Raw genomic sequence first — 18,809 nt, 5'->3', positions numbered from 1 at the left:
ATGCCCAGAACACTAGACGGATGAAAAAAATCATAACCCAAAGAGGCTGAGTGATTCAGTGCTCTACATGTGTCTAGCACTTTACAGGTTGTAAGCACACTTCCACAAAACTCTCATCTTGTTTAAATGAAAACAACAATACTGGAAGATTGGTATCATCCCCCCCACTTGGCAGATGAAGCAGCTGAGGCTCAGATAAGCCACATAACCGATGACTCCCCAGCTACTTAGAGCAGAGCCTGTACAGGAAATCATAGCTTCTGACCGCAATGCTCTCTCTGGTTTACCATGTTGCTTCTTGTCCACATTCACGGCAGACTCAATTTCAGGATCTTGAGCCCATCTTTGGCTTCTCCAGACTTCACATACAGAGGACGGGGCATGTCTGCCCATCACCTGGCCACCAACCTTTCCACCTTTCCAATTCTACCGTAATGGTTATCGAAATGAGCAAGGTCACGGCTCCATGGTCGTGTTCCTGCTGCTCCGCTCCCATGTGTGTTGGACACACATTTGCGGGGTGTCTTCTCAGCCTCAGGTTCCCTTCTGCCTTCCTGTCAGACCGATCTCCTATCGGCTTCCTACTCTGTGTGAACTAACTACTTTGAACACACGTCTCCTAAGGTCCTCACCAGTTTAGCTTCTCTATCCTTTGGTTCTTACCCCCAGCTGGTTTTATTGAGATGTAACTGACATACAGCAATGTGTAAGTTTCAGGTGTATGGCATAATGATTTGACTTACAGAATACTGTGAAATGATTACCATAATAAGGTAACATCCATCATCTTTTTTTAAAAAAATCCATGGTCTTACATAAATAAAAAAGAATAAAAGAAAAAAAATTTTTTTCCTTGGGATGAATACCTTTAGTATTTACCATTTTAATAAAATTTCAAATATACCATACAGCGGTGTTAACTATAGCTATCGCGTTTTCTTTTCTTTTTCTTTTTCTTTTTTTTTTAAAGATTTTTATTTATTTGACAGAGATCACAAATAGGCAGAGAGGCAGGCAGAGAGAGGGGGAAGCAGGCCCCCTGCCAAGCAGAGAACCCAATTTGGGGCTCGATTCCAGGACCCTGGGATCATGACCTGAGCCGAAAGTAGACTTTAACCCACTGAGCCACCCAGGCGCCCCCACATTGTATTTTCTTTCTTTCTTTTTTTTTTTTAAGATTTTTATTTATTTGACAGACAGAGATCACAAATAGGCAGAGAGGCAGGCAGAGACAGGAGGGGGGAAGCAGGCCCCCTGCCGAGCAGAGAACCTGATTCGGGGCTCGATCCCAGGACCCTGAGATCATGACCTGAGTCGAAGGCAGAGGCTTTAACCCACTGAGCCACCCAGGCACCTTGCACTGTATTTTCTATTCCTAGTACTTATTTATCTTTTTGTATCTTTTTTTTTTTTTAAAGATTTATTTATTTATTTGACAGACAGAAATCACAAGGAGGCAGAGAGGCAGACAGAGAGAGGAGAAAGCAGACTCCCCACCGAGCAGAGAGCCCGATGCGGGACTCGATCCCAGGACCTTGGGATCATGACCTGAGCCGAAGGCAGAGGCTTTAACCCACTGAGCCACCCAGGCGTCCCATCTTTTTCTATCTTTTGTACACACATTTATCGTACACCTTTGACCACTCTCACCTAATCCCCCCCACCAAAACTAGCTTCTATGAGTCTGTTTTAAGATTCCATGTATAAGTGAGATCATAAGTATTTGCCTTTTTGTCAGATTTATTTCACTTAGTATAGTCCCCTCGAGGTCCATGCATATTGTTGCTAATGGCAGGATTTCCTTCTTTTTATGGCTGGATAATATTCCATTGTACATACATACTGTATCTTTATCTGTTTATCAGTCAATGACACTTAGGCTGTTTCTGGACTTGGCTATGTAGATAATGCCATAAACGTGGGGGTGTGAATATCTCTGACATAGTGTTTCCATCTCCTTTGAATGTATTCTCTGATGTAGAGTTGCTAGATCATATAGTTTATTTTTAATTTTCCAAGAAACCTCCATACTGTTTTCCATGGTGGCTGCACCAGTTTGCATTCCTACCAACAGTGCAAGGGAGTTCCTTTTTCTCCACATCCTCACCAATACTTGTCATCGCTTATCATTTGGGTGAGAGCCATTCTGACAGTTGAGTGGTGACAGCCCATTGTGGTTTGATTTGCATTTCCCTGAGGCTTAGTGCTGTTGAGCATCTTTTCATGTACCTGTTGGCCATTCATATAATCTCCTCTGGAAAAAATGTCTGTTCAGGTCTTTTGTCCATTTTAATTGCATTGTTTGGTTCTTGCTGTTGAATTGTAGGAGTTCTCCATATATATTTTGGATGTTACCTCCTGATCAGATATACGGTTTGCAAATATTTTTCCCATTCTGAAGGTTGTCTTTCATTGAGTTCTTTTGGACCATCTATAAACAGATTACTGAACCACTTCTTGATGTCTCACTCAGGCCAGCTGTACCCCTGGTTATATCAGTGCTTCACTTCCGCACAGCACTGTAAGCGCCTCCGATCAGCCTGTTTTTCCTGCAGCTGTTAGCTCAAGTGGCTGGTCTGAGAACTGCTTGCTATTGGTTTGCTACAGGGTAAGGAGCTATGCCACCAGGTCAATCAGCATGCAGCTTCCTTCATTGACCAATTTTCCCTACAAACGAACATTAGCTGCATAAAACAGAAGCTTTGAGTCATGCGTAATCTATATTCTGGTACAAACTCCTTATCTTGTGCTCGAGAAACAGTTCAGATGCTACTAGTAGTCCACGGTCCATATTTGAGTAGCACTATACAGCATCTAGCAATAGATTTGGCACACAGAATGGGCTCAGTAAATTTGCTGAGTTCAAGGAAATTTCTCCCAAACTCAATGTACAGTATTTATCTCTTGGAAGTTGCTGATTTCTGTAACCATGATGGTAGAACTGAGAACAAGAAAAGGTTTGAGGCCCTCGATTACTGCTGCAGGCTGACAGAACCAAAAAACAGTAACTCAAAATTCTCACAGCTCCTCCCAGACGCAGACCAAGCACAAACGGCTGGTGATTATTTTCTCTCCCCCTCGTTGGTCTGTTTGCACTGAGGTCCAGGCTTCTATGGGCAGCCACCAGCTCCTTGCTTCAACCATGGCCTGGCAGTGGTAGGACGAGGCCAAGGGAGAGGGGACCATAAGGAGTGGGGGGAGCAACGATCCCAGCAGGGCATCTGGGGTTCCCAAGCACACTGCTGAAGCCCTCCATGTTTCTTTGCGGGCTCTTTGTGCTTAGTTTTATTTTCTACTGCAAGAAATAGTTTGACTTCGCTGAAATTCTCACAACCACTCTCCCCTGCCCACTGTTAAACAGCTTTGTTTAAGGCAGAATCGTCCTAAGTCCGTCCTGGCTGCGTGGCTCCCGGCAAGTCAATTAACCTTTCTAAGCCCTGGTTTAACACATCGGTTAAATGGGAATAAGAATAACCCTTGTAGTGTTTGTGTGAAGGTCAAGTGACTAATTTATATGAAAGAACTCTGTAAACTCATGTGTTTAAAAAATGCTATTTGTTTAGATTAATTTCTCTCTCTACAGTAAGTCTGTTTTAAATGTTAAAGAGCAGAGGCTTTCCTGAATTTATCTGTAGCTCCAAGATGCAAGCAATCCTCCTTCCAACTACTTTCAGGTAAGTTCAGAGAAAATAAATTGTAGTGTGGATTCTGGCTAGTGTAGATCTTAGAGCTACTCTTCCTTATGATCTGAGCTGTGTTCCATGTTGTATGCAGAAAGTAACACACGCACATAAATAAATGTTCTGTGACTGGGGCGCCTGGGTGGCTCAGTGGGTTAAGCCTCTGTCTTCGGCTCAGGTCATGATCCCAGGGTCCTGGGATCGAGCCCCACATCGGGCTCTCTGCCCAGCAGGGAGCCTGCTTCTCCATCTCGGTCTGCCTGCCTCTCTGCCTACTTCTGCCTACTTGTGATTTCTCTCTGTCAAATAAATAAATAATCTTTAAAAAACAAACAAACAAACAAATAAATAAATAAATGTTCTGTGAGGCCTGCCTTACTTGTCACGAGTTCACAAAACCTCCCCAGAAAACGCTGGCTGGAAGAAATCTTGCCTTCCGCAGAAAACATTTTACCTATTAATTTCATAACATTTCAATTCAGTAACTATTTAGCGAGCGTTCTACCTGGGGCTAGGGGCTAGGCTAGATGTCACGGATGCTCAGGTAAATGAGACATGAAGCTGTCCTCCAGAAACCTGTAGTCTTGTTTATGGACTGTTACCGGTTAGGTAGACAAACTACTGCCACAAAGGGAGAGATGCGTGCTAACAGAGGGACCTGCCAGGAGGAAGGGTATGTAGGACAGGAAGTCAGGAACCCTACAGAGGCAGACCTGGGAAGCGTCACAGAGGTTGTGCTGGTTGACCCTCGTTTCCCATCGAAAGCTACTTCCAATCCTCAGCAAGTCTGGGGGGGGGCCCTACAATGACTGGAATTGCGGTAAGGAAATAGCACAAGCCAAGACACAACCGTGCAAGAACGCCTCCCGCCTGTGGGCGCTGTGAGAGCACGAGAGCACGGGCTGCGTGTGAAGGAGCCCCGCGAGGTGAAGGGGGTGGGTGTAGGCAAGGGAGGGCCTGGGCCGGTCTCACATTCTATCCAGCACTTGGCTGTCTATATCCTCAGCCTTCTGGCTAGACCGCAGGCTGGCTGAGGTCAGGAATCAGGGGTGCCACGTGCCTCCTTGGCATCAGCCGGCAGGCTCCGAGTATGGAAAACGGGGAGAGCACACTTGTGACGCCCGAAGCGTGTTCTCTCCCATCTCCCAGGAGCAGAAAGGGCTCCTGAGACCCGCATCTGTACCACTCGTGCAGTGAGTTACAATTCAGCCAGCACCCCCCATCTACCCTTCTGCCTTTCTTTGGTACTTAACCCACATTCCGCACGAGGCAGCGCTGGGGCCTGCATGGGAGAGCTGGGCTTTTCCGCAGGCGGGAAGGACGGTGTGCCCAGCCGCAGCCCTGCTGACCTCCCTGACGTGGGGACCGGACGCCTGCTTTGTGGAAAGGGCTTTCCAGCCTGGAAGCTGGTGTCTCGGGCCCTGCACACACGAGCGTTGCAGGGTTGCCGATTTTCGCCTTCCAAGAGTTAGAGCCGGAGCATTCCAGAGGCAAGGCCGCGGCTTCAGAAAAAAAAAAAAAAATCATGTTTAATTTAAAAATTAGAAACTGGAGCAGGCTGTGAGCACAGGGGTTGATTGAAACAAAATTTAAATTCCTGTCAAGCCCATTTAAACACGGGGGCCCTTCATAGACAATTAGCTGCTCCCTGTGAATGCTGAATAAACTCAGGCCTGGTCACTGCGAGAAGACAGGCGCCTACTGTGAGGCGCTGGAAAAAAAATTAACTAAAATCAGGCTGTATGAAATATTTCGCCTTTCAGTATATCACAGGGGTTGGAAAGTGTAAACAAGACAAAAATCGATTCCTTGGTGCCCTCAAATCAATCCCCCAAAATGGTTAGGGCATCTGTTTCTGCTAAATTTTGTTTACATCGGCAGATTTGCCTTAATTGCACTTGTTTATCTCCCATTGTCCCTGGGGCCCTAATCTCCCGATTACTAATACTTAACACTCATTTCACATCTAAAGCTCCTTCTAATCCTCAACAGGTTTTGGGGGCTCTTAAAATTATTGAAGCCACAGAGGCGGGAGACACAGCCTCTTTGTGAAAGGGACATTTTCTTATCTACTACCAGCTGGGCCCAATCATCACCAGGGATGGTGACAACAAAGGTGCTAAAAGGCTCTTCCACAATGACTGCTGCTCCACTGGGGATTCAGAGGATAAAAAAGAGCTTTGATGGAAAAATCTGAACAAGAGGCGAGAGCAGTCCAGCCAAATAAAGTTACTGTCATAATCAAATGCTGTCAATCACCATGAAAATCCAATTAAAAATGTTTCAGCACGGCCCTCTTAAGTGGAAAAATGTACCCTATTTATACAAATTTTTGTCAACTCCACACCAGTCCCACAATTAGAAAGTCCTGCTATTAATTGAATCCCCCTCCGCACCCCCCCCCCCCCAGTTTAAAAAGACACGCAGGCCATCCAGAAGCCTTCTGAGGGAGGTGAGACACACGTAGGCTATTGGTATACAATTAAGAGTTAATCGGGTTACATTGGAAAATTCCATTTTTATTTGTGCCCAGGGAACCTCTGCCTGAATAAACGAATGCTACCTAGCCTCCTACTTCAGAATCAGTGACCATTTACACAGAGAACGGAGAAACGGTAAACCAGGATACTGGAAAGAAACTAGTCCATGCTCCAGCAAATGTCTCTCGGTAGACCAAGACCTAATGTTTAATTCTAATCTTGAAAATTAAATAGAGGACAGAAGGCCCAAATGTCTCTACTGCCTTTAGGCAGTCTCTAAATGGCCAGGCGAACCTCAAATTATCTGCAGACAAATCTGGCCCCCCAAATAACTGTTATCTACCAAAGGCCTCGCTGAAACCACAAGACTCCTGATCCCCAAAGGTCTCTCTCCAAACTGCTACAAATTAAAAAGCAAACAACCCATTAAACAAATCCAGCTGGTTTCAACTGTAAATAGGAGGCTTCTAATATTTTTCCAGCCCTTGAAATTCCTGGTTAGACTCATTAATTATTGATAAGAATTGCATCTTTTTATTGGAGTGTACTCCCAGGAAAACAAGTTTGCTGTCTTCAACGGCAATTCCCAAATCACGGAGACTAGGCTTCAGATCTTTCTGTATTTCCCCCACAAACGGCTAAATATCTTCTGGTCTTTTTCAACTTAATCCATTATTCCCGAGAGCTAGGGGCTGGGGCGGTGTGCATCTGATATGCTGGTAGATAAAGACTGTGGGGTCCCCCTGCTATCAATCTAAACAAACGAAGACGGTGCTGGCCAGGTGGTCTCCTCTAGATCTTGGCTCTCCGATGACCTCCTGTTTCGGAATTAACTGTCGGAGGCAAATTCTCAGGGGGTCAGGACACATGCTGAAGGTGCTGAACACTGCCTTGCTCTTCCCACATGTCCCATCCCGAGGTGGGATGGCCAGAGCCCTGGAGTCTGCTCTGACTGGTCAAGCCCATGCTGTACTGGTTGTTACATGTCTTGAATGTTATCCCTGCAAACACAGCAACAGCCTCAAAATGCCTTTATTTTGGAACCAAATTATTTTACCCAGATGACCTCTGGGTTAAGTCAAACAAACCCCCTTAAACGAACCATTGTCTTCTAGTGTGGTCAGCCTAACTTATATTGTACATTACAATGTACAATGTACAATGTCCCCAGATGGCTTGTTCCTGGGTGAGTTTCCTCGGCTTTACTGTGTGAGTTCTTGGAGAATAAGAACTGTTCTGTTTGTCTGTCTATTCGATGTCCAGGACAGTGTTTCATTGAGCGGGATGCAAGAGACGGGCACACGCCAAGAGTAGGCGATAGTGAGTTCTCTTCCTATAATCAGAGCGGAGACTCGCCTGAACGGCAGTTGCACACAACCATGCTGGGCACTGAGTCAGAAGAGCATGACCCTCTTCAAGGTGCTTACAATCTAGCTGGAGAAAAAAGGCATTAAACTAGTGAGTTTCACCTCCAGCTGCTCCTTATAATCTACCTGGAGAGCTTTAAAAACAAAATAGTACCTGTTCCCTGGCCCAAGCACCAAGAATTCTTTCATCTGGGCTGGGATCCAGGCTTTTTTTTTTTTTTTTCCTCTTATTTTTAACTACTTGGATGATTCTGATGAGTTGCCAGCATTAGGAACCACTGTACTACCTGGACCGACTTGTGACTAGAAGATGGATACGTAATTCTGTGTAGTTAAGTACCGTTCCAAGTCAGAGACTAGATTCTGGAGTGCTTCGGAGAAGGGGGCAAGCACTGTGACAGGGAGAAGGATGGAGACCTCCAAGGACGGGGTTGGGGGGTGTTCCAAACTGAGACCACCCCCCAAATCAAAGAAACTACCAATGGGCTGAGTGGTGTCAAATGAGGAACGGACGTGCAACACACGCCCAAGACCCAGCTCAGCCCCCGGGAATGCGGCGTGACGTCACAGAGCAGTCCCAGAGTTCCATTTTGCTGCGTCCGGGATAACCAGACTATTCTTGCGGTCAAGGAGCCATGGCCTCACTGTGCCGTGAAATGCGATGCTGGGAAGAAGACGGTTGGCCCAGGCAAACAAGAAAGAAGCGCTGCAGTCAGGAGTTCAAAAAAACCGCAATCTTAAACAGGCAAATCATCACCGTATTAAGAGATTTGACCTGACGATGGAGGAAAAAAGTTATCCTTAACTGGGAAATTAAAACTGTTAGATCACCATGATCAAGGAGTGACAGATTTTATCTATCTGTATCTCTCTTGCTACGTGAGTGTATATAAATACACACCCAAACACACACACACATTTATCTGCTAAAGTCTCGTGAAAAGATTAAGCAGTCACGTCTGCGGGAAAACAAAGCTTGTTTTCTGGGGTTATAATCTCTCTGTTCTCGCTGAAGTGCTAACGTGTCATCAAAAATTCAAATTAAAGCTGTCTGATTTAGTGCGATCTCAAGCATCCAGGCAGTGATTCTGCCGTTGTAATTATGTGCAATTAAAGAGCCAAAATCAACTTCTGAGTAGTGGATTCCTGTTTATAAGCAGACACAAACAGATGATTTTAATGGCCTTTAGAACTTGAAAATAATAATAAAACAAATCATTCCGTGGTTGTAAATTGGACCCTCTGTGGAGCCCCCAGGCTTCTGTGATGCTATCTGCGCTTGAAGGAAATACTTAGCTGAAGTTACAATCCCAGCCAGGGATTCTCCCTGCAAATTCCGGGTGCCTTAGCTAATGAGCTGATTTGCACCTCCAGATGAGTAACCAAAAGCAAAAGTGATATCTGCAAGAATGGGTGGCCAGACACACACAGGAGTCTGGCCCTAAGGGTCTGTTTTAAAACATGCTCTTCAAGACACAGGCGAAAGCTTGACGGAGTAAATGACAACCAAGTTCATAACTGCTTATTAAATCATCGTTAGTATCTTAAAAACTTCCAACTGCAAGTATAGTAGGTCCACGAACACCGTGCAAGGGGGCTGCTAAAGTGTGCCTCTCTGCCTATTTGTGTTTGGGATACAAGTAAACTCTGGATCAAAAGAAACCGAATTGAGACCTGAATTGAGATCAGGAGTTGGATGCTCAATGGACTGAGCCACCCACGCGCCCCTAAAATCATCATCTTTTTTTTTTTTTAAGATTTTATTTATTTATTTGACAGACAGAGATTACAAGTAGGCAAAGAGGCAGGCAGAGAGAGAGGGAAGCAGGCTCCCCGCCGAGCAGAGAGCCCGATGTGACCTGAGCCGAAGGCAGAGGCTTTAACCCACTGAGTCACCCAGGCACCCCTAAAATCATCTTCTTAATTGTCCAGTTCATTCTATCTGTCTGTGACCTAAAGGTTTGGGTCTAACAGTGGTGAATGAAGTAATTTGCTGTAAATCCAAAAGTTTTACTGGAATTGAAGTGCTGGAGAGACAAAAATCTAACCTGGTGATTTCTTCAATTTCTAAAAGTGACCATGCCGCATGCAGATGCCCGGTTTATCACAACCACTGATTAAGTGCGAGACAACCAGCCAAACTATCGGAAAATGTAATTACAATCAGGTTTGGATACACAGAAAAGCTACCAGTGACAATTTAATAGAGAGGAGTTAAACAAGTTAACAAGTAATTAAATGTTTAAACAGATTTTTCTGGAGCAGTTTGGTGTTTATTAGCCCCCAAACAATACCACCTCTTATCCGTAGAGCCTCTTCTGAGAAATGAGATGCCTTCAAGTTTGCAGCTGTTGGGATTTAGATGAAGGGGAAAAAAAAAATCTAAAAGCACTATTTTGATTGTAACTGACATCCCTCCCCCCACGATCCACAACTGCTTTTTAGATTCCAAGTCCCATGATTTACTTGCTATCTAAGCAAAATGTCAATTGCAAAATTTCAATTGCAAACTGCCCTCTGTGTTTCTTCTTAGTAGCATGAACGGAAAAAACGAAAAAACCCAAACCTGAGAAGATACTGAACGAGGACGCCCTGCTCTGGAATGTACCACGAAATGCACAAAATAACGGGCATTATTAGAACCAGAGGAGAAAACCCATGTTTTTAAACAATTACTAAAGCAGTATAGTAATAGCATAAAGACAATTTCTGCGCCAGCTTGTTTCTTTGAAATTCTCTCTGCCACTGAGCAGCTAGAACAGATAATAACTATTAGTAAATCAAACTCCTCTGCAATATCCAGCTGTGCCTCACGCATTTACATACAGATAGAATGGGTATATGTTTTTAATATGTATGTGATCCGTACTTTTACCACAGCCGAACTGCATGCCACAAAGGAGGAGGAGAATGGGAATCAGATCAGCATGAGATAATAAAGTGGCCTAGATAAAGTATTAGCCAGCGATTGATCTCAAACCGGGATGCTGCTTCTTCTGACCTGATTACTTACTATGCATAGATTCCATTAAATAGAGCTTAGACAGGGGAAGCTTCTGGAAATACTCTAAATGCATAGAAGGATCTACAGTGCTCTGAACCCAAATTGTAACTGCGGAGGTGCCCACGGCCCGTACCCTCCCTGCCTGAGTCAAGGCCCATGTTCAGGATAGGCTGGCAGGTTAAAGGGCCAGCTGCCCGCTGGTGGGCAGCCTTCCTGAGTCCCACGGGGAGGGTCTTTCCTGTCCCTCCGCTGCGCCAGGCCAGCGCCCTCCGAGTGAACGCCTCCCTCCTGAGCTGCTCGTCTAGTTCTGGCTGCACTGCACTAACTAACAGAATGAAAAGGCAGCGAGGGAGCTTAACAATCATTCAGGGTCACGGTCCCGTTTGAAAAACTGATGACAGTCACGGATTTCTCTTTTCACAAAAGAATGCAAATCCCCACACGCATACGTGACGTTGGATGTAATTTCAGGGGCTCTAACAGACTTCCTGAAGTCATGGACCCAAGGTCAAGGACTGGTGATCTCATGCATCCTCTCCGTTTTGCACATGAAGACACTAAAAGCTGGGAGGGAATGGGGAGCTGCTGGCAAGGGAAGGGAAGTGTGGAGGCTTTCCTGTTAAAGCACAGCCAGACCACAGCTACCAGAGAACCCTACAGGAAGAAGACTCATTGGGCAGAAGAATTCTCTGTGGCTCACGCGAGCAAGGGTCTACCCAACAATGTTCTCACCGTATCCTCTATTAAGAAATGTAACAAGTTGTATAGCAAAGCCAGATCTGAACCTCTCCATCTCAATGTGCTCCCATCTCAAGCCATCTGTCTCTGAAGTTAGGGGTCTGATTTTTATTTTTTAGGTGTCCTTCCATCAGATTATTGACATTTTGGGAAAAGGTCTCCACCACCCTTGTTTCATCACCTTTTCCCTTCTTGCCGCGTCCTCGCCAATCCTTTCTGATGGCAGCAGCCGTCCCCCACTCCACAAAAGCCGAGACATCTCTGTCGCATTGTCCGAAGCCTGGTGAACATTCTGCTTCCATCTCCACAGGGCTTCTACAGCCTGGGAACATTTTTCTAAGTTTGCGGGTCCTACATCACAGAGCTGGCACGGCGCTGACCTAGGTCTTCCCTGTGATTTGTACCAGCGTGCTGTAAAAGTGGGTTCTTTCACAATGGAATCATGTTCTTATGAGCAGAGAGAGTGCATGTGGGGGTGTCAGCATGTGGGAAGTTCTTGGCCACCTGCATGGCTGGCTCTCCTTTGTTGGGTTAACGCTGGCTCCTGATTCACGCGATGGCTCTCGAAGGACTGAAGGATGAAGGGCTTCCCTGTACCTGAATGGGAGTCCACTCACAAGAAAAGGTGTGGGGGGGGTCGGTGTGTTGCTTCCATGTCAGGTCCACGTTTTCAGACTTGGACTAGGGTTTCTTCTCTAAGAAGAAAGGGTTTCTCCTATAAGAAGTGGAATTTTTTAACAGATCGCCCAGCTGGTGGTGAATGCGTTGCCTATCTGAATTCCCCCGTTGTGGGTTTGGTACTCCACGAGGCCAATGTCAAAGGGATTTCTGTTCCAAAAGGCCCTAGAGGTCTCACACTGCTCCGAAAAAGTCTGGAGCCTCTAATACACTCATGCTTGACCCAGCCTGTTTCCTTTACCTGGAATGTCCCCTTGAAAACTCTCTATGAAGTTCCGTCCATCCTCCAAAGGCCCTTTTCCAATGCCACCTTCTCCGTGTAGCTTTCCCCATTTCCCCAGTGAATCCCCAGAGAACTCTGCAGTTCTGAGTTACTTTATTCCGGCAAGTTGCATACTTGTTGTGTCTCCTGCAAGACTGGATGAATGTGGCTTACTCTTCCTTGTGTCTTCTGTTGAGTCAGGCACAGGATTTTGTACATCACGGTCTAATAACACCTGCCAAACTGAATTGTTTATCTGGTTCTGAGATCTCCCAAGATGATCTGGATGCTACTGATGGGACTTCTTTTTTTTTTTTCTAAAGATTTTATTTATTTATTTGACAGAGAGAAATCACAAGTAGTCAGAGAGGCAGGCATAGAGAGAGAGAGGCAGGCTCCCTGCTGAGCAGAGAGCCCGATGCGGGACTCAATCCCAGGACCCTGAGATCATGACCCGAGCCGAAGGCAGCGGCTTAACCCACTGAGCCACCCAGGCGCCCCCTGATGGGACTTCTGAATGGGTTATTTATGTACCTTAACAGATACATGCCAGACACGTATATCAGCTTACATGAACTCTGGACTCCCCAAAGTGTGAGCGTTAAGGGAATTTCTTCATCCAGCTTTAGCATACTTCCACTTAGAACATAAAAACGGATAACCGTCTCAGGAACAACCACACAAAGTAGAATTAAAAACGACCAAACACCTAGATGAGTTCTAACACCGGGATTTTAGTGGCTTCATGAGTCTAAACTTTAGCTTTGAGACTGACATGGCCAAACACTGCAAAGATGATGGTTTGAAGACTGGGGTATTATGGATATAAAGTAACCGTGGCAGATAGAAAGTCAAACACTGCTCGTACGCCCACTGTGCACATGACCCACCCCTCCCTGCGGTCTGGTTTACTCAGGCGGGGCTCGCTGTGCTTACCGGCGGTCTCTGGTGATGAGTCTGTAACTCTCAGTATTTCTACCCAGGCTCTGATTTTCTTCCTTTGGTTTGGATAGTCCTGCAGGCCTCATGGTTGATATGGCCCAGGCTGTGTGGACCACGTCAGTGCCCTGCTAGCTGGTGCTACCGTGCTAGGGAGATAAACTGCTCTTTTTGAGAAAGGCAGGCCCCCACCCACAGTGACAAATGTCCCCTTCAGTTCACGCATTCCAGAGCATGCTCTCAGCTTCCAGATGGGAGCACCATCAAATAGGTTGTAGGCGGGGAGGGGAAAGGAAAAATTAAAGCCATTAATATGCTGGAAGAAATAAAGAAGCTGGTTCCTTAAGACTGGGCTCCTAGGACGTGACTCACGTTCCTGAAGCCAGGTACAACCCAATTTCTCTCTCATCCCCTATGTGGCTCAATACCGTGGTCAGAGGCAGGCAGGGCCCAACCCCCTTGACCACAGGAGCCTCACACACATTCCAAGCTTTCAGCTTCCTCACCGAGCCCTTTCTAAGCCGGGTGCCTCATGAGTGCTGTACCTGAGGGAATATGTTCATTTAAATCCCACTGGGAGCAGTCCTACAAATGTTAAATTAACTAGAGAACCGGGCTTCCTGTGACTACATTTTTCATTGTGTTTTACTGATTTATTGATATTTATTAATTAAAAATGTGGGACAGCACACACCAGGGTGTACAGTTATAAAGAGAGATATCAAGATATGTATCACTTGTCTCTCCATACACGCACACACACACACACACACACACACACACTTTCTTCTCAGGCACTGAAAGTGCGCACCCTCTGGCCTTGTCTTTATGACTTGCTGCCCTGGAGCTGTGCTCCCCACCAGGACATACATCCATATGCATGGATAGGTGTACGTGCGATCCACAGTGTTTTGTTTAAAAGTGGCCAACTCATTGTAGCACGGAAACATGCATTTACAAACAGATATCTGTTTTATGAAACCCTATTCCTTTGTTTTAATAGCTGAGCTATCCAGCCATAGCATAATAATGCACAAGGTAAATGGGTCTCCATCTCTAGAACCTGTTCCAAGTTTTCTCAAATGTGACTAACTGCAACAATCTCCCAACCACCCAAGACACGCCACCGCCAAAAGACCAGTTTATTCCAGACACGATACCTGCACAGTTATAAATTGCAGAGGTTTTTAGGGGTGAACTTTAACTTGAAACTACCCTGAAAATGGAGATTTGCTCCAGGGGTAACACGAGGGAGGACGCTACCTTCCTGGAAAGCGCTCATGACACAAAAGGGAAACTTCCTGTTATTCTCTATTCCGGGACAAAAGGTGTATTATGCAAGAAGAAGTTGGGGCACATAGGGTGTTTATCAGGATGGCATACAACGGATGAAACCCTCTGAACTGGTATCTGCAAAATGCTTCTTGTTTAAAGTGGTGACAGAAGACTGGTCGGGGTGTGCTCTCAGTGCAACGGTCTAAAGACAGGGAATGGTGAGCACATAAAACAGGAGAAAGAGCAGACTGTAATCATTAGTTATAATGCTCGATCCCGGCGTTCCTTCTAACAGCTTGTGCGTTGTCAAATCAACAATCTGCACTAAACAAATGACCATTTGGGAATTGCTAGGGAGCGTCTCTGTTCCTCTCCCTGCTCGACTAAAAACTGTCATTCGCCATCAAAGAAAGCGGCCTTGGAGCTGAGAACACAGCACCCGCAGCTCATAGTTGTCTCTTTCTGAGGAAAGACCAAAGATTCACATTAACTTGATCTTTTGCAGCCAATCTAATTTCATTCTGCATGAATCCAAGAGGACTCCACGCCACGTTCAGAATCTCCTGCAGGACACCGCGAAAAACTGAATATGCTGACTCGCTTTTCTGTTACCGATGCTCTGGGTGCTGAGAGGCGGTAACAACAGAGGAGGAGGAGTAACCCAGATTAACTGGTGACCCTTGCGTGTAAGGCGGAGGAAGGAGTTTTACCTTAAGTTTCTTCCCTTTTTCTTTTCTACAGTGAGAGATAGAACCCAAGCAGGAGGAGTGGAAGAGGAGCCCAACACGGGGCTCGATCCCAGGACCCTAGGATCACTACCTGAGCCGAAGGCAGACACCTAACGACTGAGCCACCCAGGTGCCCCCTCCCTTATTATTACAAAATGGTGGTGGGTTTTTATTTTTATTTTTTAAAAAGATTTTATTTATTTATTTGACAGAGATCACAAGCAGGCAGAGAGGCAGGCAGAGAGAGAGGAGGAAGCAGGCTCCCCGCTGAGCAGAGAGCCCGATGCGGGGCTCGATCCCAGAACCCTGGGATCATGACCTGAGCTGAAGGCAGAGGCTTTAACCCACTGAGCCACCCAGGCACCCCTTATTTTTATTTTTTAAAAATATTTTATTTATTTGACAGACAAAGATCACAAGTAGGCAGAGAGGCAGGCAGAGAGAGAGGAGGAAGCAGGCTCCCTGCTGAGCAGAGAGACCCTGGGATCATGACCTGAGTTGAAGGCAGAGGCTTTAACCCACTGAGCCACCCAGGCGCCCTGGTGGTGGTTTTTTAAAGAGTAAAAACTACTACCTGAGGATTTGGGCTTCAAAACACTACCCGAATGGAGTAAGTAATGCAGTCTCTCTTAAGAGCTATGGATGTTTTAAATTCCATTCCAGTTCTTTTAGCAGAAGGTTAAGCACAGATATATAACCAGAGAATGCTAACGTAATTAAAGCAATGTACTTACCATCAGGTCCTCAGGTGCTGGTCTTTCTTTGGGTTGTTTTCGCATGCTGTTAGAGGAAGAAAAGCTCGTCATTATCTAGATCACGCATGAATCTGTGCTATACTTTCCACCACGGACTGTTTCCCCTGGAATCTGAATGACTTCAAATTCACCGTGTTCAATTCTTGGCCAAAGTATTAGCATATATTCCCTTTCTTTTATTTGGGCCTTTAATTAATCAGATTTTGGGGAATCTCATGAATCAGAAACATAAAGATTTTTGGGGGGGGTAGTTATTCTTGCACTACATATGAAGAATGAATTTAAATTTACCTAATTCCACTTCTGAAATAATTGTGGGAGGAAAAAAGCGGCAATATTTCTTCCTGACTTAGTTTTCAGTTTATTTCAGACTTAAATCTAGGTAACAATAGACTTCTTTTTCCGTAACTGGGATCAGTAATAAGAAAAAAAAAACATGACTACCAGGTCAAATGAGAAAATATTTTATTTCTTCATTCTGACTCTGAATGACAAGTCATAAAAGAAGTCAGGAATCTAGATAATGCTACAAAATTACAAATGGGCTGTTATATTAGTTCAACTTTTATTTATTCTGGCTACAATGCAGGTCGATATTCTTTAAACAGCTGGGGGGGGGAGTTAAGTTTGTTTAAGGTGCTTAAAGGATCACATTCCTCATACAAAATGCTGCTTGTCTGACATGCAGTAAGTATCATCAGTAGCTGCGTCAGGTGTGAAGGCTACGGGATGAAGCACTCACACGTGGGACTGATGTGACTACAAGCAGCTACCTATCTGGTGGCCCTTATCCATACCAAACTCAGAGAGTCTGTGGGATAAAGTCATGAAAAGAGACTGCTTCTTCTATTACTTGAAAATCACACAGATGCTTTTTCTTTTACACAAGGCAACCTCTAACAAGCACCAGGAAAACCTGTCATATGATCCCTGCATTTGCTGAGAGTATTTTCTTTTCTTTCTTTTTTTTTTTTTTTTTTTGAGTAGAGAGACTTAATGATCATTTGGTAAATAAGAACCGTAGTTATGAACCATTAATGACATCAAGGACATTTGCCTTCCCTATAAATAACCATATGCACCTCTCAAATACTGCATTCATTAGCAAGTAATTCAAGCTGTCTCGCCAGTGGAGTTGGTAACAGTCCTAATCTGACATTCCAAAGTAGCTGTATCTCTTGGGAAAACAAGGCTATTACCCACTATCATTTCTGTTTCGGCTTGACATCTGTGGAAATTTCAACACAGGTTACCCCTCCCCCTGTCTCCATAAAACTTTTACATAGCAGCTGATTAATTTTTTGGACAGAAGGAAGGCAAAGCCTTATCTGCTCCCCTCCCACTTCAGCCCAGAACCGGCCCCACCCTCAAGGGGGTCTCAGGCCACACAGTGAGATGCACAGCCCTCCCGTCACAAATCCCACAGCGCCAGGCGGGTGATGCCCAAACCAGGGCTCCAGGCAGCTTAAGAACAGCATGGTTTGTTTTTCAATTTCTGCAGTTCAAAATGTGGCATTCCCATGATGGGCTGCTTCTGAGTGTTTCTAGGAATTCCACATAAAGGAAATTAAGAGAGATTAATACACATTTTTGGATAATGGGCTCTGATATTATCGATGAGCTCAGGATTCCAGTGTTCAGTGGAATATCTGTTTTTTTCCAACATGGGGTGCTTTGGAAATGAAACATCTGCAGGGTAAAAATAGTTTTTAAAAGCTACAGAATATTAGATAAGTCTTTTAAATAAATAGAAACAGTGTTAATAAAATTTTTAAAGTCAGGGGGAAAAAAATCTCTTCCTCACATGTTTTTCTATGGAGTATAAACCGTATGAGACATTTTTATTAAGAGGTAACATATTACACTTAGTCAAAAAGGTGATAAAGCTTGACATTTATATTAAGGAATATTTCTTAGCTTCACTTTAGTGTAATCATCAGATGGATCATGGCGGGGGAGGGGCAGGGGACAGTGCACAAATGTTTTGGTTTGGCAAGGACTCCTGACTGCACCATTTCCAGGCACCACAGGAAGGAAGGGTTCCGTTTTCCACCACCGAACAGGACTCTAAAGGCGTGATGAAACAGAATTCAATGGACTAGGGGAAGGCAGGTAGAGGTAGTTGTGAGTAAGTTCCGGAATGTCCCGAAGAGTTTCTGGTTAGTTCTGCCTCTTGCTTTGTGGCGATCATTGCTAGGCTCCCAATTTCCTTCTCTTTCTCCATGCTAGGGAGAGGGAGAGGGCAGAAGGAGGGCAGTGGAACAATGGGGCCGTCCACAGCCTCCTGGGTGCTGCTGAATGGGGAAGAGGCAGGTGGATGCTGTGAAAGGGGGACCCTCCACCTACAGAGGGGGAAAAGGCAGAGGGTTGGCAAAGAAAAATGCGTGTTTCCTCAGGTGTAAAACGACACCGACGGCCCCTCTGACCTGTGGTTCCTCCCAGTTCTTTAATGGTTCAAGTGGGCCTAATGGAACCATGTTTTCATAGTCTTTCAAACATCAAAATTCACTGAAATGGAACACCAGTATTGTGTTTAACACACAACCAAAGATAAAAGTTATTTACTGAAAACCCAATGAATTAATAAACTATGCTGCTTCCACTAAGTGACAGACAGTTTTATGGGTAACTTGAGGTTACATTAATAAAAATAAGCTTCATATGTCTGTTCAATAGGGACTATAAAATTGTGTTTTTCTTAAAAAAAAAAAAAGAAATTGGATAGCAACAGTATCTGTGCTCAAAGAAGGAGCCCGAGTCTCAGCAGTTTATTAAAACAGAAAAAAGCCTCTAAAGTACATTTACGACCCTTTGTGTAAATAACGTTTACATAATTTAAACAATTTCTTCAGCTTTGCTGCCCCATCTGCCCAAGGCCCCGAAGTCCCTCCCGTCTCCAGGAG

At 45.0% G+C, this 18,809-nt stretch overlaps 1 protein-coding gene across 7 annotated transcripts in view; it reads right to left on the bottom strand.

The window, feature by feature from the left end:
- MAP2K5 (mitogen-activated protein kinase kinase 5) overlaps window positions 1-18,809 on the bottom strand; it is a 256,630-nt gene that overhangs the window by 23,068 nt on the left and 214,753 nt on the right. For all 7 annotated transcript variants that reach the window (XR_004285719.1, XM_032342996.1, XM_032342997.1 and 4 more), the window contains one exon: window positions 15,886-15,931. Coding sequence is in view for 6 of the 7 variants with exons in the window: in XM_032342996.1 (XP_032198887.1) it covers window positions 15,886-15,931 (46 nt within the window). In the remaining variant the exon portion in view is untranslated. The remainder of the gene's footprint in view (window positions 1-15,885; window positions 15,932-18,809) is intronic.

The sequence above is a fragment of the Mustela erminea genome, chromosome 5 (genome assembly GCF_009829155.1).
Source record: "Mustela erminea isolate mMusErm1 chromosome 5, mMusErm1.Pri, whole genome shotgun sequence".
NCBI lineage: Eukaryota > Metazoa > Chordata > Mammalia > Carnivora > Mustelidae > Mustela > Mustela erminea.
This window is presented reverse-complemented; position numbering and strand designations above follow the sequence as displayed.